At 38.2% G+C, this 23,549-nt stretch overlaps 2 protein-coding genes across 3 annotated transcripts; both read left to right on the top strand.

Moving 5' to 3' along the window:
• Positions 1 to 10,066: 10,066 nt before the first annotated feature.
• On the top strand, positions 10,067 to 15,191 carry LOC120274751 (diacylglycerol kinase 1). Its single transcript, XM_039281280.1, has 8 exons — positions 10,067 to 10,194; positions 11,183 to 12,417; positions 12,881 to 13,247; positions 13,315 to 13,391; positions 14,031 to 14,150; positions 14,304 to 14,468; positions 14,630 to 14,767; positions 14,868 to 15,191. Exons 2-8 carry the CDS (start codon positions 11,239 to 11,241, stop codon positions 15,018 to 15,020), a joined length of 2,199 nt encoding a protein of 732 aa, XP_039137214.1. The 5' UTR covers positions 10,067 to 10,194; positions 11,183 to 11,238; the 3' UTR covers positions 15,021 to 15,191.
• Positions 15,192 to 19,553: 4,362 nt separating this feature from the next.
• LOC120274762 (UDP-glucose 6-dehydrogenase 5) lies at positions 19,554 to 22,007 on the top strand. 2 transcript variants are annotated; one of them, XR_005540988.1, is made up of 3 exons: positions 19,554 to 19,702; positions 20,218 to 21,727; positions 21,846 to 22,007. XR_005540988.1 is itself a non-coding variant. In XM_039281296.1 (2 exons), the coding sequence occupies exon 2, from the start codon at positions 20,225 to 20,227 to the stop codon at positions 21,665 to 21,667; it is 1,443 nt and encodes a 480-aa protein (XP_039137230.1). In that variant the 5' UTR covers positions 19,554 to 19,702; positions 20,218 to 20,224; the 3' UTR covers positions 21,668 to 22,005. The 2 variants fall into 2 exon arrangements, 1 of the variants encoding a protein (XP_039137230.1); XM_039281296.1 differs by having other exon boundaries at positions 20,218 to 22,005.
• Positions 22,008 to 23,549: the final 1,542 nt, after the last annotated feature.

The raw sequence follows: 23,549 nt of genomic DNA, 5'->3' as shown, positions 1-23,549 counted from the left end.
ATTATTATCAGTTATATAATATAAATTGTATTATTAATAATAGGGAAAATTACTGTTCACCCCTCGTAATTTTCAAAACTTCCCAAAAACCCCCTCCTACTTTTACACACCCCTTCCGTTAGTGTTTAACTTCTCTTTACCCCCTACTGTTCACTTCAGATGGGTCCAGTATTTGTGAAATCCCATTTTTAGCCCCGAAAAATGGTGGGAAAGGAAAGCGCTAAATCACATCACTGTTCAACTTTTGAGAGGGACTTTCGCTGGTTTCGATAGACAATGCCAAGGAGTTACATTACATCTTGTTATTCTCCTCATTATCATACCCGAAATATATAAATCGGTTTCTCGAACGAAAATGAAATTGATTTCCATCGGATTGGTCAAGTGCACTTCATCTTCAAATGAGTGTAGTCGATTTTTATTGTCGAGGCGAGCATGTGCCATTGTCGTCTTCTCGTTTATGGTTGTAAAGTTGTATTACGACGAGAAGAACGATGAATTACTGACGAGTTCATTTTCGTTGTAAAGTTCTTCTCGTTTATGGTTATCTATTTGTATATTTTTAAATAATGTTTAACTATTTGCTATTATCCGTTTAAATATTTTTACTAATATGTTTAATAATTGTCATATCCGTTTAATACTTCCCATCTCCGTTTAACATTATCTTTACATGTATAACTATTCATAAAGCGTGTAAATTCTCAAAGTCTCTGCGTAAAAACGGTGATCTTTTTCGTTTGATCTGAATTGTTGGCATGTGGCGCGTGGCGGTGGCTGAGGTTATGGTATCCGTGCGTGAGAATTAATGGCGGCGTTAATTCTTATGCGGCTAACATCAAATTTCCCGAACACGCGTTCGTTCTCATCGGTCGATGTCGACCACTATGCGTTTAACTTTTTTTCTCGGATACGAAGAGTCGACTGCTTGTGGACTTCACACCATAAATAACCGGGGAAGAACCCTCCCTATGGACAACCACTCCTCGTCGTCCTCATCGTCCTCCTCCTCCTCCTCCTCCTCTTCCTCCTCTTCCCATGGACAGACCGCTCTGTCACGAAAGGATGTTTTCGTGAGCCTTCTTCCTTATCTTGAGAATCAATTAGCCGTAATCACCGAACTAGTTAAACTATCTTTTTCTGCCCTAGCTGAAGTCCTCTCATAATTGCACGAATGCGAGAGGATTCTCCAGTGATGGATGACGGGAAAGCGATTAAGAGAGCATTTCGACTTGGGTATGAAAGAAAGTTTTCACGTGTTGCGTGATTGCGGAGGATTCTCTAGAGGAGGAGATCGTGAAACATCCTTTAAGGCGAGGGTTGACATTTACCACTGAGACTTTTACGTTAGCGTTTAAGAAAATGACGTCGATGTACTAAAGTATTACGTTACGTGTTTAACTATCGGGATCAGTCGTTTAAGTCCTACCATGACACATTGATTAATAGTCGTTTTCATGAATGTGTGTTGTTTAACCTTTTTAATGTTGTATGCGTTTTGCGGGTTCAAGTTGATGCGCTTGTTATGCTGACCGTTGTGAGCATTCAAATGTCTGAGACACTTGTTTCGTTATCACGAGTCGAGTCGTGAGTGTCCAAAGTCCGAGCGGACGTTGTAAATGTTGTAAATGTTGTAAATCTTTGTAAATGTTGTAAATGTTGTAAATCTTTTTATAAATAAAAGCGAAAACAATCGTATTTGTCGTGAACTTACGAAATTTAAGCGAGAGACCTAGTAAAAAACAATGTGGGAAACAAAAAAAGCGTCATTGTAAACAATAGAAAAAAAGTTAAACAATACTCAAGTTACTCTTTAAACAATGACAACGGTGTTTAAGAAAAATACGTAAATATGTTTTAAGCGGTGACCCGGGGAGGTACCCATCTAGCAACGCGATGTCGATGAAAGCATTCGATTTAAACAATAACATATTATTTACATGATATAGACTTTAGTTAAGCAGGTTAACCGTTATTTTAAACACTATATGTATCTGTTTAAACATAAAAAGCAGCGTTTACACAGAGACTCATGTTGAGTTGAGAACTTTCATTCGAGCGATGACAACATGTCTTCCTCGCGACAATGACATATATTTCCCTTTTTGCCCTTGGGATGGAGGGAAAAAAATACCGCCCAATCACATCACGTCTAATCTAACCTCTGTCGTACAAGCTGTGCACTTTTTGTTTGACTGATTGCTTTGTTTGTTCTTTACATCTTCTACTTCTTCTTCGTCGTCTTCGTTTTTGTTCTTCATTTCATTTGGTTTGTACGATTTGGTTTTCGACCGATATATTATGGAGAGTTTTTTGTGGTATTGCTGGGATTCAACGGGGAGGGAAGAGTGCTAATGTTCCTGACTCGAGACTTCTTGGGAATTGGTGTTAGTCGAGATATGTGAGCGATGGGGTCTCGAAGTTTCTCTTGTCGAGGGGTTAAGTTCATCACACCCGGATGGATATAAAAGCGGTTTGCCCAATAGAAAAGCGATGTTGACTTCCGTCGGATGTGTCACGTCCCACTCCATCTTCAAATGTCTTTGTAGTTGATCTTGTCGTCGAGGGCAGAGAAAATGTGCCATTGCAGAATCCTAATGAAAAGCGAGGTTTACTCGTTGTAAGTTCCTTTTCTTTTTAATTATTTCAGGTTATGCAGGGTCATTATTGTTTAAATATGATCAAAATCGACTTTGGTTAACATATTGTACTAGTCCTTTTACGTTATTAGTTAATTGTTTAAGTATTTAATTTAACGTTTAACTATTGTCATTATCGCTTAAACATTATATTCTCCAGCTTAACATATTGATCTTTTCATTTGGTGAAGTGTTGGCGGGGAATTGATTCTGCAGTGCTCCCATTCATCTCCATGGTGACCACGGCGGTGTGGGATGTCTTCCTTCCTCGTCGAGATCATTACGAAGTGTTGTCGTTGGATATTGGTCAACGTTTTGTGCAGTGTCGAACATTTCGAGGGATGTACTTGAAATCATGCAATCAAAAGGAATTTTGACTTCAAATTCATAAAGAACGAAAAACATCGGGTGATCGTGGAATGCTGCTGCCGATGGTTTGTCGTTGGCGCCTTCATGCATCAAAAGAGTATAACAAAAAAATACTTTCGAGAATCAAGACAATCAACCCGTCGCACACTTGCGGTGGTGGCGTAGGTTCGGCGTCGCATCCGAAAGCGTCCAAAAATGGGTTAGCGCCGCGAGTGATTCGAAGCTCAGGACCGTCCCTTGTCTGAGGCCATCGACATTCGGAAGGACATGTTGCGGGAACATGGTGTCCACATACCATACAAGCGAGCTTGGTTGGGAAAAAGAGCATGCGGGTGGTCCTCGGCAGCGGTGACATCTCCGACTATGATTTGTTTGCTTTGGTATGTGGATAAGGTGGGTGAGGGACAAATCCGGCGGCGTTGCGATCGTGGAGAGAGCGGTGATCGTTTTAAAGCGTGCATTCTTTTCTTTCGGGCGTGTATTGTGGGATTCAGAGGGCTTGCAGGGCAGCTGTCATGTTTTCTCGATGGTACCCACCTCCTTGGAAAATATCGGGTACACTCTCTGGGTGCACGAGGGAAAGATGGTAACGATGGTTTTTTTCCACGTCGCCTTGGTATAGTCGACCAGCGAGACCGATGCCAATTGGACTTGGTTCGTATCTAAGTTGGGCGATGCCTTATCACGAGGTGGAGATTATCATGAGATAATTACCTTCGTGTCGGACGAGTCGAAGGGCCTTGTGGCGCAATTGCGAGAGTCTTCCCTTCTTCGCCACATGCGTGCATGTCTTCGACATTTGGAGGCCAATTTTATGAAAGCCAATGTCGGACTTGGGAAGGCATTGAGGGAGGAGTCTTTCGGTCATATGCTTCCGCATTGCGTGGGCATCCACGGCTAAAGATTTCGATAATCTCAGTGAATGAGCTGCGGTCGTATCACCCGAAGCTCATCAGCTGGTTGATTAATAAATCGGATATGGCACATTGGTGAATTATACGTTCGGGAGGTGATCGTTGGGGTGAGATGTATTCGAGCGTCGCGAGTCGTTCAATGCTTGGATCAAGGAAGCTCGTCATTCACGGTGTGCGAAAAATGGTCGACTCCATAAGGTCTGCGAATGTTGATTTACACTTAACATTTAGTATTACCCTTTTAAACATTCTCAATCTTTGTTTAATTACACTTTTTCGACTTTTAAATATTAATCATTTCGTTTATTTAATTACTAATAATGTTTAAACATGTTGATCAATTATTTAACCATCACTGTCTTTGTTTAACCTTATTTGCGAGGTTCGAGTTGATGCGCATGTTATGTAACCGGCGTGAGCAGCGACCAAATGGGAGACCTACTTATGCCCGAGACATACATTCGAAGTTAGAGATCATTGTTGAGGGACGGACCGAAATCTTACGTGTTGGTCGTTGTGTCGATGATCGTTACGAGTGATCGACCAATGCGGCGACTCACGTGGATCTCGCCATCGGGAACTTGTTCATGTCGAGAAGGTGGCAAGTTTATGGTATCCCTTGCAAACATGCTTGCTTGAGCAATAATGCGACAGACACCAGCGAACATCGATTTATGAGCGGGTGCTTCAGCGTCGACAATTACAAAGCTGGCGTACAAGGAAGCTATATTCCCCATACCCGGCGATGGCGAGGCCTTGAGACGGAAATCGTGAGCTTCGTTTGCGACACTTTGTGACTAGAAGGCGACTGGGCGGCCTAGGGCGAAAGAGGATCGAGTCATGGCGTTTGATGTCCATGAGTTACATTGCGGCAGCTGCCGAGGATCCGGTCACGATCGAGCGATCTTGCATGATAAGCTGTCGCCCGACTAGGCATTGTTAATAAAGCAAGCGATGACGGGAAACATTGTGTATTTATAACGAATTGAATGTATTTACAGGAGACATTGTTATTTTAAGCGGATACTTTGTAATTTGAAATATTTCAAGCGATGTTTAAGCGATATATGGTATATTTAAACAATGAAAGCGAAATGTACACAACTCTGAGCGTAAATTAAACAATGAAATGAAGCTGAATGAAATTTAACACTGCCTTACAATTGAAAACAAACAAAATTTACATTGAGATATACAAGTCATGTTCTTGAAAACAAAAAAACAATGAATTGAATTGTGTATTGATGGGCAACTTTCCATATTTAGTTAAACAATAAGTGCATTCATTTAAGCAGAGAAAGTGTTATTTTTAAGCGGGTACACCGTAATTTGAAATATTTAAAAGCGATGTTTAAGCGATATATACTATATTTAAACAATGAAAGTGAAATGTACACAATTACAACGTAAATTAAACAATGAAATAAAACCGAATGGAATTTAACCCGCTTTACAATTCAAAACAAACAAAATTTACATTAAGATATACAAGTCATGTTCTTGAACACGAAAAACAATGAATTGAATTTGTCGAGTTACATTTGAAAACAAAATTGGCGATCGGATATACTAAGACATGTTATTCAAAAAGCAATTTAACCCGCTTGTGACGACCCCCCCCTTTGTCGTGACGCCGGTGCCCTCCCTCCTTAAGTATCGCGGGTAACATACCGTGATCGAGGTAAGGAACGTGCATGCTGCGGTGGCAGTAACTTCTCACCCCACGATGAGTGCTCGATAAACCGCATGGCGTAGAGCGGGCGCAATCGGCGCTTCCTTGTTTTTGGCGTGGGGTTTTACGTATGCGTGCCTGACGGGTACTTTGCAGTCGCCCGACTCGCCTAACTCCATATCGACACAAGGTCGAATAGATTCATTGTCGAGATATGCAAGTCGAGATTAGAATACCGATTTAAATACCAAAGCAGGATATTAATCGGACGTAATTAAAGAACTTACCATGTCCAACGGCGTCCTTATCGTACCCGGACATGAAGAATAATCACTGTATTCTTGTTTATCATTGTCGGGGACGGCGACATGGAAGTGGCCATTCATGATTATCGGGAGGATGACAATTTGAACTTCATGCGGGTTGCGCGGCATCCCGATCATAGCCATGGTGTGTGTCGTAGTGCGTCGTCACGCTTTGACATAAAGCAGTATAGCGATCGATGATGGAGGCGCTTCTTGTAAGGATATGGCTCTTTGCTCGGCGACTTTTGTATTATGCATCTGAGCGTCCATCACATCATCGGTGACCATCTCCTTCCCCTCAGCGGCGTGTATAACTGCATCGGCGTGTGATGTTGCGCGTCGTTCTTCCACGACGATCGTCGAGGGATTAAAGCGATATGAGATATTAGAAGACCATATTGTAAAATATTTAAATGATATTATCAATTGTTACATGATATTATATATAATTAAGCGGTAGGCGAAAACTTAAATGATAACATAATGGTATTAAACACTATTAGGTAATAGTTAAACACTATAAGAAACTCTTTAAACAATATCATAAAAAGCGTTACACTTACCGATCCATAGAGCGGTTGAGGAAGATCCTCATCAACTCCTGCTCGTATTTGTTAAAACGACTCGAGCCAACCCATTTCTTCTTCTTGAATAAAAAGCTTTCCGAGCACGTCGGTCCAATTTTTGATTGGCCTTGATCATCTCTCTCGTTGCTCGGTCGGGGTCTTCATCGACATCTTCCTTCGATCGCGGGGACGATGGCGACGAGCATCAGCTGCAGAACACATCCTTACATTGTTGTTCTTGTTGTGGGATTGTGTACGGCTTCGATCTTGAGGGACGACGGCGGCAGCATCAACCGCATGAACACTTCCTTACATGGTTCTTGTTGTGGTGGGATTGTGTCTGCTTGGGCTGCGTCTTGTCGGCCACGACCACGCAGCGGATTCGACGATCTTCTCAGCCGTGGCCATGACAACGGCATCATTGGAGACACGCCCTTAACTTGTTCTTGACCTTCGAGGGATTGTGTCCATCTTTGATCACGCAATCTCAGCGGCCGGGTTCCACCGGGTCGACGATTTCATCGAGAAGAGGTCAGCGACCTTCTCAGCCCAGCAGCGAGCCACATCATCTCGATGTCCTCCACCGTCGTAGCCATGTCGTCAGCGGCGAGACTCGATACTGACATCGGCACCGATGGTGTTGCTATTGTTCATCGTCGGTGGCGGTGGAGACGAGGCGATATTGTTCTCCTCTTTTACGCAAGTCTCTTGAATGTAGCGCCTTGGAATGACCTTCCGATGATGTCGTCGTCGTCAAATTCCGGCGCCTCGTTCGATCCCGGGTGCTTCGGTTCTTTCGAGGGATGGCGCGTGACGGTTGTGAAACGTCCTTCAGCGCCTCCACCGAGCGACAAAGCCGGGAAACTTCGATCGTCAATATCAGCGTACTGCGTAAGAGTTGCGGTGACATCTTAGCCCAATGTCTGGGATTGGGAAATGCTCCCGCGTCGGAGGGGCTGCCATGGTCGGAGGGCTGTCGTTGTCGTGGTAGGGGGTTGTTGCAATCTGCGGGGTAGGGGAGGGCTTCTCGGCGTCGAGGAATCGTCGTGCGTGGTGGGGTTTGGAAGTAGGAGAGCAGGCGTCCGGTAGGCGCGATGAGGCTCCTCCTCATCACGCCCTGAGCAAGTGGTTCGGGAGCGATGGCATCCATCCAGTCGGTTGGCGCCAACAAATATTTCTTCTTGACGTCGGCGGAACCATTTCGGAAACTAACATATGTAAACCAAACAATTTCAGTGAGATCATTCATTTTTAAACTATAAAAACTATATATTTAAAGCGTTATAGAATATAATTAAGCGGAGAACAAAAATATTTAAAGCGGTTATGAATAATAGTTAAAGCGGTAAATACTAAAGTTAAAGCGCTAAATAAAATGTTTAAACATTAAAAGACTTATGTTAGACATTGTCCATGATTTATTACCTCTTTTCCATCGAGCGATGACAAGCTCGTTTCTCTAGTCGACTTGCTTCGGTAAGTACTTTCAGCGTAGCTGACATCCTTGGGATCTTGCGAAAAGCGGACTTTCTTCCCGTTCCGGTCGACTCGTAAAACCAGGGGCGTTAAGCGCGACCAGAGCAACCCTTAATGTACCACTATGTTGGTCTTCTTCCCGTAGCATCTATCTTGCGCTCGGGCGGCCGCTTGTGGAATATCCTCCATAAGCCGCTTGTCAGTCGCTGCGCCCATGCGTATCGCCCCATGGGTCGGTAGATCATCGGCGTAATCAGCGATCCGATTCGGAACCGAGCATGATGTATTTGGGAAGAGGGGCTGTCCCCGTAGAGTACGCAGTCGAGTTTGACAAAATTATCTTCTTCTCCCTACGTCGAACAAGTTGCAGCGAGTGCTCTTGATGGAGTCTCGTGTCTCTCGTGGGTCTTTGATAGATACCGAGCCTTGAGCGGCGACACGGTTTTTCTTCTTACGAAAGACCATCTGCGTCGCCATCGTAGCCTTGAGACCCGAAACGAGGGCCACATCTTGAGGTGCAGAAACTCGGCGAGCTTTCCCGATCCTCGAATTTATTGGTGCGACCATACGTGCCTTTCTGCAAAAGAGAATCAGAAGGGCCCTCTCTTGGTATATGGCTTCCAGCTCGATGAGCAGCGCAAGCGGTGTCCCTTGAATAATCTCCCGGTGTCGAGGGGTCGTGTTAACTTTTCAATTCGACTAAAGGTCTCCTGGCCGGTGTCAAATAGCAGCGCCCATTAACTAGGTTGACCGCCAGTAATCCACAAGCTGCAGTATTGACAAAAAGTTTAAGCGGAAATATAAGGTTTTAAGCGGTAAACTCTCGGTTATTAAAGCAGAGATATAAAATGTTAAGCAGAGACCCATTTTGTTAAAGCAGAGGCGAGAATACTTAAAAAGAGACAACAAATGTTAAAGCTGTAACATCTCATTTCTTAAGCGTCGACCTCGTTTGTAAAAGCTGCGACCATATCAAGCGAAGCGGAAATGTACATTATAAATATTACACTGAAATCATAACAATCGAAAAAAACTATTTCGATAGTGTATACATCTGAAAATGCAAAACAAAACAAAACCCTAGTAGAAATCTCCTGCAGACTAACAAAACCCCGAGTAGAAATCCCCTATGAGACTTGATATCTTCCAACAAAAGCAGGGAGCACAAAAACAAAACCGAAAAAAATCTTTCTTTGTAGCGAGCAGTTAACGTAAAACCATACTAAATACCTTAGATTGCAAAGGCGATGAAATGCCAATTAGTTACGTGGGGACTTCTCCTTGAGATCTGAGGTGGAAAGGGAAAAGGCGATAAAATGCCAATTCATGGAGGCTTCGCGGTGAGAGACAACCGGAGGCGACTGGAAATGGAAAAGGCGAAGGCGTGAGTTGAGAAAAAGCAATTAAGCGGCTCAATAAATTAGATCTCGGGGTTACCCTACGGAAAAACCCCCACTTCCTCTCAAATCGCCGAGATGGTGCTGCCACGACTCACTCTGAGGGCATTTTTACGTCAAAAATTTGAAACTCACTCCGATTCGCATCCGATTACGGGGTTTGGGGTTTAAACGTAGACTTTTTAAAAGGAGGGGTTTTTGGGGATTCAAAACTATGAGGGTGTTTTTAGCGATTTCTAAAGCTTTAAAGGGTTTTTGGCAATTTCCACTTAATAATATTTTATTTATCATAATTATTAATAATAATTTGTATTTTTTTAATATATAATTTTTATTTAATAAAAAAATAATTTTTGAATAAATTAATTTTTGTCTAGGTCCCATTTTTCCCTAAGACCGGCCCTACTTAAGACTATAATACACTTTCCATAAACTTATTCGATTGGTAAACTCATCTTTAAATACTTTATCAATTGCAAAAAAAAATTCAGGGATTATTTGTTACTTTCAATCAATTAAATTAGGTCTCTAATAATGTGATTTAAATTAGTATTTTTATAATTTTATAGAATTAAAATATTAATAAAATGTAGGGTCATGATGGATCTGATTGATGAGATCTAAGGGCTGAGATTTGACCAGAAGGGAATGCAGTTGGGCCCCACCAATGGAATCGTCTCATCAAGCAAAGTTGCTTCTTTTTTATTAAAAGCAAAGATTGTTAGCAAGGCTGGATCTCAGTGATCAAAGTTAATCAATGTTGGGAGAGCGGTGGAGAGGGAGGCAATGGAGATCCTGGGATTCGAGGATGTAATTGGAGCCCAGATCGACCTAATCAACGATCAAAACCCTAGAGGTAGCTTTGTTTATCTTTGTGTTCAATGATTTGCTTTGGCGGTTGTGTTTTTTCTATTAATTTGGTGCGTTTCTTGAGTTTGATTTATTTTTTAGGGTTTATGGCTGTTGTTATTGGAAATAGGGTGAAAGTGAATGTTTGGATTGAGAAAGGTGGGAGCTTGGTTGGTGGAATGAATTTGTTTAGTGATCTGTTTGGAAGTTGTTATTGTTGTCTTTTCCTGTCTGGAGCTTTATGCGTTTTATTCGTTTTTAGGGTTTTATGGGTACTAGGTTGGAGAATATGGTGATAATGGACGTTTGGATTTAGAAAGTTAGGTACTTGGCGTGGTTGGAATGAATAAGGTTAGTGAGTTTTGTTGGTAAATTAGGTTTGTGTTAGTGTTAACTTTTTGGACTTTTGTTTTTGGTGTGTAATAAAGAGGTTCTGTCGGATTGGTGTATTCTAGCAAGTTAGCTTGCATTGTTTGTTGAATGTAGGCTTTTCTCCATATGGTTCTGATGGATATGTTTTCAACAGGGTGTTTGATGAAGAGTATAAAGTTCAAAGATCCACAGAAAGCACTATGTATTTATTTATTTATTTGGCATGGTTTAGGGTTAGATGTTGTCTAAGTTGTGTGTGTGTGTGTGTGTGTGTGTGTGTGTGTATTTTAATGTTAGGATTATAATGATAATTTCAGATTTTGATCTGCAGGTGTTAGCCGTGTCTGGTGGTTTTATTGTTGGATTTGATTTTAAGTTTGTGTTGATCTACAAATTTAGACAAGTGATTCACTGAATCTCTCTTTTAGAAATTATTGAGTGAATAAATAAGCTTTTCTTTGGCTTTATACTATTTTTAAGATTGTGATTGCTTAGAATGTCTTGGTGTGGTTCCTTAGGTTATCTGCTTTAGTGTTCATATAGAGTCCTTGTCCTGTTGGTGATATTTGTTGCGTAAACGGTTACTGAATTGACTGATTGTTTGCCTTTGGTTTGTCATTCAGGAGTGAATTCACTGATTTTTTTGGCATATATATGGTGCTAAAGTCATATTAAAAGAATGGATGACCTATATGGGGTGTTGCTTCCCAGTTGGGCTTCCAAGTCAGATGAGACAGGAGAATCTCGGGTTTTAGTGTTTGCTTATGTCACTGCTGCTCTTATTGGCATATTGACATTGCTATATGCTGTCTTCCAGTGGAGACGAAATATTAGTTTAAGCTTGATGAGAGCTATAGCTAGGTCAAGGAAGAACCGGAAAGCAAAGCATAATAAAGCACCTGTTGCAGCTCATGTTTGGATTTCTGAATCTGGATCTCGTGCCAAAGGCCTGAAATGCTGTGTGTGCTTGGAGCCTGTTTCCGCACCTCAACCACTTGGGCAGATGATGGCTTCTGAATATGCAATTCACCGTTGTGATGTTTGTGGTGCGGCTGCCCATTTAATATGTTCCTCAAATTCACAGAAAGATTGCAAATGTATATCCTTGATTGGTTATAAACACGTAATCCACCAATGGACAGTACAGTGGACAGAATTAACTGATAGGATGGAAGAAACTCCTTGCTGTAGCTATTGTGAAGAACCATGCAGTGGGTCTTTCCTTGGTGGGTCTCCGATTTGGTGTTGTATGTGGTGTCAACGGCTGGTGCATGTTGATTGTCATTCTAGCATGGCTAATGAAACAGGTGACGTATGTGACCTGGGACCTTTCAAGCGGCTTATTCTATCACCTCTCTATGTTAAGGACCTTAGCAGACCTGGATCAGGAGGTTTCCTTAGCACAATTACACATGGTGCAAATGAGTTAGCTTCCAATATACATGGACGTCTCAGGAGTCACAGTAAAAAGTATAAGCATGGTGCAGACTTGCCCACTGATGCAGCTAATACTAGTCCCAGTACTGTAGAATCATCCACAGATAGCATTGCTGATGGTCATCAAACTCCCAAGGGATCTAATGTGAATGCTGAACATGGGAATGGAATCGTGGATGCTGGTAACTCAATTCAAAGTAGTGAAAGTGATGGCAGGGGGGATCTAAAGGCAAGTCCAAAACGAAGTTCAACTTTCAAGCGAAGTGATGATTCTCAAATTGTAGGAGTCAAACTGAAATATGAATTGATTGACTTGCCTCCAGATGCCAGACCACTTTTAGTTTTTATCAACAAGAAAAGTGGTGCTCAACGTGGAGATTCCCTTAAGCATCGTCTACACAAGCTTCTAAATCCAGTTCAGGTTGGTATCTTAAAGTCCTTCACAGCTTTATGACTGTATATGCATAATTATAGTGTTTTTATAGGCTTTCATTCAGTGGGAAATCTAAACTAGTTTCTTCTGGCTCATAAGGTTATGAGTCTTTCCTATTATTTTTATAATTTGATTTTGGGGGGGTGCTTTCCATTTGTAGGCTTGCTGTTATCTTTTATGATCTTTCTGTACATAGTTGACAGCTCACCCTCAATTCAAAAGCTTCTTAATTTCTTATGTTTTATATCATGAACATTCTCTTTAGAACCAACATAGCCTGATAAGAGGCAGACATCTCATTGTTACATTGAGGAAGTCAAACTTAATTCTTTCTTAAGCATCTCGCACGTTTGAGCGGTTTTTTTTAAGTTGTCTCTTACTAAATGATTGAATTAGCTATGTTCTCTCATTTGTTTGTTTAGGGTAAGCCTAAAATTGGTTCTTCTTTCAGGTCTTTGAGTTAAGTTCAGCACAGGGACCAGAAGTAGGACTTTATCTATTCAGAAAGGTACCTCACTTCAGGATTCTTGTTTGTGGTGGTGATGGGACAGTTGGTTGGGTCCTTGATACAATAGACAAGCAGAATTATGAATCTCCTCCACCAGTTGCAATTCTTCCTGCTGGTACTGGTAATGATCTTGCTAGAGTTCTATCCTGGGGTGGTGGTCTTGGTGCTGTTGAGAAACATGGTGGTTTATGCACAATTTTGCATGACATGGAGCATGCTGCAGTTACAATTCTTGATAGATGGAAGGTAACAATAACAAATTCTCAAGATAAGAAAAGTCAACCCCCAAAATTCATGAACAACTATCTTGGTAAGTAATGGAGATCTTCCAATGACATATTGATGATGGTGTGCCATTACATCTCAACACTTTTCAGGTATTGGGTGTGATGCAAAGGTTGCACTGGACATTCATAATCTGCGGGAAGAGAACCCTGAAAAATTTTACAGCCAGGTATTCAGCTGCTTTTCCCACTAGAGGGACTATGAGCTTGTACTTACTTTTTTTAACATGGTATACAGAAAACTCATAATTGGTAATAGATCATTGTAAATGGTTCTTACCAGATTGGTCCAACATGATTAGTGGCCATGTTGACCGTTACTTCAAATGTCAGAAAACCAACTCATGTTACATTCGAACTTGTGTTACTTATCTCTGAAATGTGCTTTCTGCTCATCTCTAAAGCTACATGTTTTTCTAGCAGAGCATTATCATAGCACTATATAGAATGTTGCGGCAGCTCATCAGTCTTGTGTTTTACATTACTGGATTTAATTTTGTTCAGGTTTTGTGATTAGTACTTATGCTATGGATGAATGATAATCTACTGTATGTTGGACGGCTTTGAACTCTTTAGGAAAAAATGATATAAGAACAACTAATACTATAGAACTACTCCCTGCTCCAATCCTTGAAAAGGTGTTCTGCTACAGAGTATTCCTGTATTATCTACAAATATTTGAAGTGCCTGCTTGGTTAATATTCTCAAATTTCACCACCATCCATGATTTCAAAATTTGCTTGATATGTTTCATTTATCAATTGCAACTTTTAGGCCATTATAGGTGAATCTGTGGATGTCCTTTGCAGTTTGTAAACAAAGTGCTGTATGCCAGAGAAGGCGCCAAGAGCATCATGGACAGGACATTTGCCGACTTTCCGTGGCAGATCAGATTGGAGGTTGATGGTGTAGAAATAGAAGTTCCTGAGGTTTGTATGTTGAACTGAATTTTAGTGGAACTTTGGAGTTTCACACCTTGCAAAATAACTTAATTTCATTTTATGTGCTGCAAAACCTTTATGAATTTTAATATTATCTCTGTGTATATGTTTGTTTTCTTTTTTTAAAAAAACTATTTGCAGGATGCAGAAGGAGTGCTCGTCGCTAACATTGGTAGCTACATGGGAGGGGTTGATTTGTGGCAAAATGAAGATGAAAATTATGATAATTTTGATCCTCAATCAATGCATGACAAAATATTGGAAGTTGTTAGCATCAGTGGAACATGGCATCTTGGAAAGCTTCAGGTACTTGAGCAAAGATACTCCCCTGTTTAATCCATCACCTTCTATTATATGTTCAAGTTTATACTGAGCCTAATCTAGTTAAACTTTGAAGTGGATTAGACTTTTTCCCTTTGACCAAGTGATTAGCCATGACAATTATGTATGTTCCATTGTGGTTATAGGTTGGGCTCTCCCGAGCCCGAAGACTTGCACAGGGGGAATCTATAAAGATTCAACTTTTTGCCCCCTTACCAGTCCAAATCGACGGAGAACCTTGGTTTCAGCAAACAGGCAAATTGGAAATCTTTCACCACGGCCAGGTCCCATCTCTCATACCATTCAAAATCAATATAAATGCCGCGCATTTGATTCATGGTCTATATTATCGTATTTCCTTTAACCGGCTTTTGACTTATCCAGGCATTCATGCTTAAGAGAGCAGCAGAGGAACCTCTTGGGCATGCAGCTGCCATAATCACCGATGTGCTTGAGAACGCCGAAACTAACCGGGTGATCACTGCTTCGCAGAAGCGGGCGCTTCTTCGGGAAATGGCCTTAAAACTTTCATCATAGACAAGTTTTCAGAGACTATCAACTATTGAGTGCATTCTGTAAATAACAATATATATTCATAGATTATATACTTCTCCCCAGTTTTTTTCGTAATTTTTGGGAGAGATGTATCATAACTACAAAAACACTTCACCCAATTATCATATTTACTGAGTGTTCGATTTTGCTTCTGTTTGTCTTGTCACATTGTCAATAAATGGAACACAGATAGAATTATGTGAACATCTACTTATTCTCAGGTTCTCTGCTGTGTGAGGATCACTCTCTTGATCTTCTTCCACAAAGCCATTGCAGGGTCTCTCTTATTCTCATCACTTGCTTCTCCGGATATCTTTTCATTCGGTTTTGCCAACTGTTTCATCGTTTTTGGTTTCTTTTTATACAGGCAATCAAGACAACAGGATCCCTGGTCACGTGGCACGCCACTCTGCGCTGCTTGCACGGCCATGTTGATCTGTTTCGCAACCACCCTGAGCTCGAACGAATCATAGAGCGTGCTTCCTCCGGTCTTTGCACTTGGCCGTTGAAACGGAGACAATGCTTGGCTGAGCTGACCTGCGATCGCCCTGAACTCATTACTGTCGTAGAGTGAACTGAATTTTGCCCGGTCTTCGATCCCCGGAGACTTGAAATCAAGAATGGTTCTTGGACTCATGAGAGCTTGATTGTTTTCCAATGGCAGTGTTTTTTAGTGTTGATGGCATTATATATAATGCTTCCTTTTGTTTATTAGTTTGAGAAAGAAGTTAAGAATGTTATGAAGATTACAAGATGATTTTATAGGATTTTTCATCCAGTTTGTCTTTTAACAAGCAAGAAACAAGAACAAGGATGCAACCAGGCTATATATACACCACCACACATATTTGGATATCCTTTGAACCCAATATAAAATCGGTGAATTAGAAGTGAATTTCATCTACACTTGTTCAAGTTTAGGCAGAATTCATGCTGATTGAGTATATTTCCACTTTTAATATCTAGGTAGAAGCCGAGGAGGGAAATGAAATATTATTACCTTATTTATACTCTTTTTTTACTGTTACTATTATTATTTTTGGGTAAAAGTAGATAAATCAACAAAGTATATTAGAAAAACGAGCAAGACCACAAAGATAGTTATTTAGAAAGTCAAAATATAAAAAATGGGAAGCAGCGTAAGACGTGGTGGGTAGACATTTCAATATGATATCAAAAGTTTTTTTAAAAAACAAGGTTTTTAGGTGGGTAAATGTTTTAGTAGATCTCTAGACTTTGGCTCATTTTCACTTTCATCACTGAACTTCAATTTGTATTAATTTAGCCATTAAATTTTAATTTGATTTTATTGGGTAGTAAATGAAGGGATTTCGGCCCCCAAATAAATTATATGACTTTTTTTCGATGACATAGACACCTCTAATAAATTTAATAGTGTGTCATGGGGAGGACTGATTTGGATTTTCAGACAGTCATGTAATTAATTGGGGGTTGAAATCTTTGATTTATTGCCTGTTGAAATCAAATTAAAGTTGAGTGACCAAATTGATATAAATTGAAGTTCAATGATGAAAGTGAAATTGAGCCAAATTGAAATTTAATGGTCTACTAAAAAATTTACCTGTTTTTAGATGATGAAAATGATGAGTCATCAAATTGTGACTCTTTTAAGGGGTGAAAGTTTTTAAGTAAAGAAGATTGTTTCTGAATCTCCTGATTTATTTTTCTCCGAGTCTTGTATTGTAGTGAACTTAAAAGAAAATATAAAGCCAATTTTGATCATAATTGAGATTAGTGAGAGAACACGTTGATTGAGTCAATTTTGATTAGAATTGAAATTGATGAGAGAACATGTTGCTTGTAGTACAATTATTCCTCTCCTGCCATATATTTTAGAAAAAAAAATTTAATCAGGAGATTCCAAGTCTTATAACATGACCCTAAGCCGAGTCTCCAAAATGACCTTACCTCAAACAAAAGTTGAAAAATATGAGAAACCAAAAATATGCCCTAGTTGATTAAAAAAAAAAGATTTAAATATTAAAATAGTCTCTCTATTTTGTGTTTTCAGTCTTTTTAGTCCCTCTAATATAAAATCCATCCTTTTGATTTTCGTATTTTTATATTTTCGTCTTTTTTAATCTCTTTTGTTCATTAGCTAGAAGAACCAAAAAGGCAGATTCGTCAATTAGAGGGACCAAAAGCACATAAATGTATAAATATGAGGAACCATTTTGATATTTTGACAAAAAAAATTGAGATATTGCATAAAAATTGCAACTTGTTTAAATGAAATAAGAAAAAGTTTTAGGGAGGTGTTTGTAAAGAGCCAATTTTTTTGTTTAAAATTTAATGTTCTTTTCTCCATCACTAGTTTGGAGAACAATCCTTCACTTTACGTTTCCATCAAACAAAGTCCTTTTTCTTGCACATTTTCTTTGTGCCAGCAAGTGTTTGCATGGTTGTTGATGTGTCTGTTATGCTTCAATCTCACTCATAACTTTCATTGATTCCTGGCTCTTTAAGCTTTCTTTCTCTCTTTGCTTTATCATAAATTATTAAAGAAAAAAACTCATCTTTTTGTTGTTATTGTTTGTTAATTCTTATGATTACCATAAAGTTTTGGTTTTTGTTGCCCCTGTTGTGTTCCAATGATTAATTCTCTCAGCCTCTTCTCTCAATTTTGTTTATAGCTTCTTAATAGTATTTGTTTTGGTATTTCTCACAAAATGATTGATAAAAAATTTTATTTATTAAAAATGGATAAATCATACTTTAATTAAATAAGAAAAAAAATTACAAATTTACAGAGAATATAAGATAACTAATGACATAAAAAACTATCAAGAATTTACAAGCAACGAATGCAGGTAAAGCGATATTTACAGTAGAAGATCATTCGTTCTAAATGACACATAGGTGAATTAATTAGTTGAGCACATTTTAAATGGCGCCGATTTTAGGCATAGTCTCTCTAGTGTTAAGAAGTCATGTTGTTTTTAATATTTGAGGTGTATACCTCTAATTTGATATTTCTCTGAAATATCAAAAAAAAAAATATATGATCGATTTTAAAAAATATGGAAGTAGAGAGAGTAATTGACAATTAAATATACAATTATTTAAAAAATATGGAAGTAGAAAGGAGTAATTGGCAATTAAATATACGATTATTTCATTCCAACAAAATGTTTTAAAATATTGCTCAAAGCAGGAGTTCTCATAACCCAACAACAATTGTTTTATATTTTATTTTCTTGTATTTATCTAAAAAGTAAATGCATCAATTACAAAATGAAAAATTTGGCCTTTTCTCCTCCTTTGCAAATGACCACATTATCTCACAAATGCAATAAAATTACTTACCTATTCAAAAACAATACATTCATTGAACTTTACCCCTTTATATATTATATAAATTAGATAAATTTTTTTTGTTCCACATTAGAATTTTATAATTTTTGGGGGTTTAAAACTATATTCTATATGGACATATAGGGCCCGTTTGGTGGACATAATATGATATGAATGATATAAGGACTGAATATGAGTAAAAAAAATATGGGCATTATAATGATGAGCACCGGATAAACCATTATGTAGCATTTTTTGGATTTTTTCCTTAATGATTTATTTATCAGTATATTTTAAATTTTTTAAAAAATAAATAACCTATAAATAATGTCAATAAATATATAGATTGCAATATCACCAACTTGAAAATATTATAATTCACACCAAAAAAAAGAAAATGCTATCAATATGACATAAAGCTAGAGTAACAAACTCATTAATAAAAAATAAATAGATCATATCAAAATCAATTTAAAAAATTATTGTAGTAGATAAACTAAAAATAAGACATGAATATAGATGAAAATAATCACAAGTTTCTTTTCTCAAAGTATCATGTTTAAAAGATTTAAAAAAATACAATTAAACCATTGATAAAAGAAAGAAAACAAAAAAATAGGGGAAAAAAGTAAATTTATTTTTTCTATCATACCCTATCGTTCTTATCATATCCACCAAATGGGCCCATTATGATAATGTAACGGTTTAATTAACTCTTTATACTAAAACATATTAGTATATCTTAATTTTTAAAAAAACCCATGGGTATTTATTGTATAAATAATTAAGTATAATTAAAAATTTTTAATTATTAATACCATATTTAAAATAAATAAAATAAAATAAAAACATGCTCCTAGTTGGCCATTGAGGAACGTAAAAATATTTAAATTTATTGATTGAAATACTCTCGGAACTGATTATACATATACAATTTAAAAAATATTAAAAAAAAAAATAGTATAAAAGTATGCATAGATGTCAAAACTTTGCTTTCATCCTTGATACTTTCCTCTTCATGTGATATTGCCCTTGTTTTCTTGTATGCACAACTGATGACATTATTATATTTTGGTAGTTCATGGGATGGGCCAGTTTAACTCATGATTTTGACTCCTTTTTTCTTATATTTATATAAATATTTATTTATTTATTTATTATTAATTATTATTATTATTTATTTTATTTTTTAGTTTTTGGTTTATGGTTATTGGTGGGGTTGGATCCCATATATAGCTCTGGGTATTTAAGGAAGGCTAAGGCTCTTCTCTTTCCTTCAGAGACTTCCTCCTCTTCTTCCTTTCATCCTCTCATTTTTGACCTTCTTCAAACCATTCTTTGGATTTCAGGTAATTTGTTGATCCAAAGTTTGTTTTTTGTTGTTGTTTGTTATGTTAATTTTTCTCTGGAAGGTTGTTGTGGTTGCTAGATCTGTTTCCTTGTTGTTTTTTTATGCATGTTTATGTTCCTGATTTGTGGCTTTTTTTTTTATTGTCTGGTTGTATGGATTGTAGATCTGCAGAGTTTAGTGCAATCTGTTGATGTTTCTTTATGGGATCTTGTTATTGTGAAGGTTGTTGATAGTTTGTGAAATGTTTGTTCACTGTTTTGATTTTGGTATTTGTTGCTTGTGTCTTCTCATTATGATCTTGTGGGATTCCAGATCTAATAAAAAGTTTTGATTTTGATTCCTTTTTGACATTGAACTCATATCAAAGATGTTATAATTTTCTGTTTGATATTATGAAGCTTAAGATCTTTGTTCTTGTTGTCGCAATTGATATTGAAACTCAGATCTGGGAATGATTTTGTTGCATATCATGTTTGTTGCAATAAGAAATTTTTGATTGTTTTTCTGAGACAGTGAAAAAATGGTGAAGATCTGTTGCCTCGGAGCTGGCTATGTCGGTGGCCCGACCATGGCTGTCATTGCTTTCAAATGCCCGAATGTAGAGGTTGTGGTTGTCGACATATCTGTTGCTCGAATTGCTGCATGGAACAGTGATCAGCTCCCAATCTATGAGCCCGGCCTTGATGATGTAGTCAAGCAATGCAGGGGGAAGACACTCTTCTTTAGTACCGACATTGAAAAGCATGTTTCAGAGGCCGATATCATCTTTGTGTCGGTTAATACACCAACAAAAACACGAGGTCTTGGTGCTGGCAAGGCTGCTGATCTTACATACTGGGAGAGTGCTGCTCGAATGATCGCCGATGTTGCAAAGTCTGACAAGATTGTGGTTGAGAAATCCACAGTTCCTGTTAAGACTGCTGAAGCCATTGAGAAGATCTTGACACACAACAGCAAAGGGATCAACTTCCAGATATTGTCAAACCCGGAGTTCCTTGCTGAGGGGACTGCAATTCAAGATCTTTTCAATCCTGATAGAGTGCTTATCGGTGGTCGGGAGACACCGGAAGGCCAGAAGGCTGTGCAAGCACTCAAAGATGTTTATGCTACTTGGGTACCTGAGGATCGGATCATAACTACTAATTTATGGTCTGCGGAGCTATCTAAGCTGGCAGCAAATGCTTTCTTGGCACAGAGGATATCATCGATGAATGCCATGTCGGCGCTCTGTGAGGCCACCGGTGCCAATGTGTCTGAGGTGGCTTATGCCGTTGGGAAGGACACAAGAATTGGCCCAAAATTTTTGAATGCCAGTGTAGGTTTTGGAGGATCATGCTTCCAAAAAGACATACTGAATCTTGTCTACATTTGCGAGTGCAATGGCCTGCCTGAGGTTGCTCATTACTGGAAGCAAGTCATCAAGATTAATGACTATCAGAAAAGTCGGTTTGTCAACCGTGTCGTGTCCTCCATGTTCAACACTGTCTCGGGGAAGAAGATCGCTGTCCTTGGCTTCGCATTCAAGAAAGATACTGGTGATACGAGGGAAACCGCAGCGATAGATGTGTGCAAGGGTTTATTAGGTGATAAGGCGAAGATCAGTATATATGATCCTCAAGTGACTGAGGACCAAATTCAGCGTGATCTTTCAATGAACAAGTTTGATTGGGACCATCCAATCCATCTCCAACCAATGAGTCCTTCTGCTGTGAAGCAAGTTACTGTCACTTGGGATGCTTATGAAGCTGCCAAGGGAGCTCATGGAGTTTGCATTCTGACTGAGTGGGATGAATTCAAGCAGTTGGATTACAAGAAGATATATGATAACATGCAGAAGCCTGCATTCCTCTTTGATGGGCGCAATGTTGTGGATCCAGTGAAGTTGAGGGAGATTGGATTCATCGTGTACTCCATCGGCAAGCCACTGGATGCATGGCTCAAGGACATGCCTGCTATGATTTGATTGATACTTAGCTACTTGAAACAGAGAGGGGAGTCAAGTCATGCAGCTTGCTGTTTTTCGGTGGGTTTAATAATTCTAGCTTGGCTATTCCAACTATTCTTTATTACTGTCGTTTCTTTTCTTTGATATTCAGTCTTGTTTTTTTTCTTGTGTTCGATTATTGTTTTGAAATTAATAGGGAGATGCCGGGTGTGGTCGGAGAGCTGTGTTCTCTAGCTTCCTGCTGTTCTTATTTTTGCCATGTAGTTGTCTTATGTTTTCTCTTTGAGATATATTGGAGATCTGATTTTTTTCATCTCCATGAGCACAATCTATTTCTGTAATGCTGTTCTTTTTTTTACCACTTCTTTTGTTAGGCAGTTTGTCATCGATCAAGTTGGATTGAGGGAATCAAGGTACAAAAAAATTCATAAGTCTAAAACTTTTTGAAAGACAGAAAATTTCTGCAGAAAGAATGTGAAGAATCAATTTATTATCATATAATTCTCCTGGAATCTGCTGAAATTTTGCTGCAGGACATTTCTCTTCACTGCAATGCCATTTCATTGAATCAGTTCCAAAAGGTAACTTCCCTAGTTATTGTTTGTTTGTCGTATTTGTTAAATTTTTTTATTACTAGAAAAATGTTGATCTTGCTGTTAATTAATTGACCTCAATTTTTCAATGATCCAATAAAGAAATTAAATACATGAATCTGATATCCAGTTTCAGCTCATGAACTATGTACAAACAGATATTTTATGCCTATTAATTTAGACAGCAACATCAACTCCTCAAAACAATACGATCACTTGATTTGTGATATTTCGATAATGAAATATCAAATATCAAGAATGAGATGCATAATCTCACTGCCATTGTTTGCCGAGGCTTCATTCAGATTGTATTACATGAATCCTTGTCTTCGTATCAGCACAAATACAAAAAAAACATTGAACACAATGCCGGAAGTTGATGCTAATATATCTGAACTACATGATCATCAACTTCACATGCAATGTCGAAAACTTTGCTGGTTTAGGCTGGAAAATCATGCAATTCAATTGACCTTTCTCTTCAAATACATTAATAAAATGCACCATGCTTTTCTGCATCATTTACCTTGATATTCACCGACATTACAAACAATCCAGAACTTCAAACAGAATTTATTTACTTTTTATCTGTTAAAATTTTACTGCAGAATTGAGCCTTGCTCTTCTTTATCTGACATTCATTGATATTACTAATTCTGTTCTCTTCACTAACAACAGAATTAATTTTTTTCTCAATTTAATCTGTTAAAATTTTACTGCAGAAATGGAATGTTCTTCTGCAAATTGTTCTCTAATCATCATAAAACTGAAATTATTCACATCTGGGGAACATGATCCACAATTTTCTCTCAAGGATCAATAAATTAATTCTCGGTATGCTTGATGTTAGTGAGCAGTAAGCATTGAATTTTTTGGGAAATTATTATATATATTATTTGAAGTTGAACTGACAGAGGCGGCATCATATGATATGGTGCTCTTCCCAATGTTCTTATTCATCTGTTCATCTTCTTGATGGAGACCTTTGCTTATAAATAATTGTTGTTATTTTTCTAATAAATAATAATACTTTCTAAATTGAATTTTTGTAAAGAAAACTATATATATATATATATATCTCTTTGGCCCACCCTTAAATACCCAACATGCTTTTAATAATTAAGCATGCTTAAGGTCATCTTCAACTTAATGAAAATAGCTTAAGGTCATCTCAACTTAGTGAAAATTATGAGCTTTTAACAATTAAACATGCTTAAGGCCATCTTCAACTTAATGAAAATAATGAGCTTTTAATAACTAAGCATGCGTAAGGTCATCTTTAACTTAATGAAAATAACTTAAGCCTT

Source organism: Dioscorea cayenensis, chromosome 13 (genome assembly GCF_009730915.1).
Source record: "Dioscorea cayenensis subsp. rotundata cultivar TDr96_F1 chromosome 13, TDr96_F1_v2_PseudoChromosome.rev07_lg8_w22 25.fasta, whole genome shotgun sequence".
NCBI classification, from domain to species: Eukaryota; Viridiplantae; Streptophyta; class Magnoliopsida; order Dioscoreales; family Dioscoreaceae; genus Dioscorea; species Dioscorea cayenensis.
The sequence above is the reverse complement of the archived record's forward strand: the minus strand, read 5'-3'. Positions and strand labels throughout refer to the sequence as shown.

What these genes read in the sequence shown, in the direction of transcription:
- LOC120274751 (XM_039281280.1), top strand. Translation starts at nt 11,239, where the DNA reads ATGGATGACCTATATGGGGTGTTGCTTCCCAGTTGGGCTTCCAAGTCA. An exon ending in AGCTTCTAAATCCAGTTCAG is followed by an intron (nt 12,418 to 12,880) that starts GTTGGTATCTTA and finishes TTCTTCTTTCAG; the next exon opens with GTCTTTGAGTTAAGTTCAGC. An exon ending in ATTCATGAACAACTATCTTG is followed by an intron (nt 13,248 to 13,314) that starts GTAAGTAATGGA and finishes AACACTTTTCAG; the next exon opens with GTATTGGGTGTGATGCAAAG.
- LOC120274762 (XM_039281296.1), top strand. Translation starts at nt 20,225, where the DNA reads ATGGTGAAGATCTGTTGCCTCGGAGCTGGCTATGTCGGTGGCCCGACC.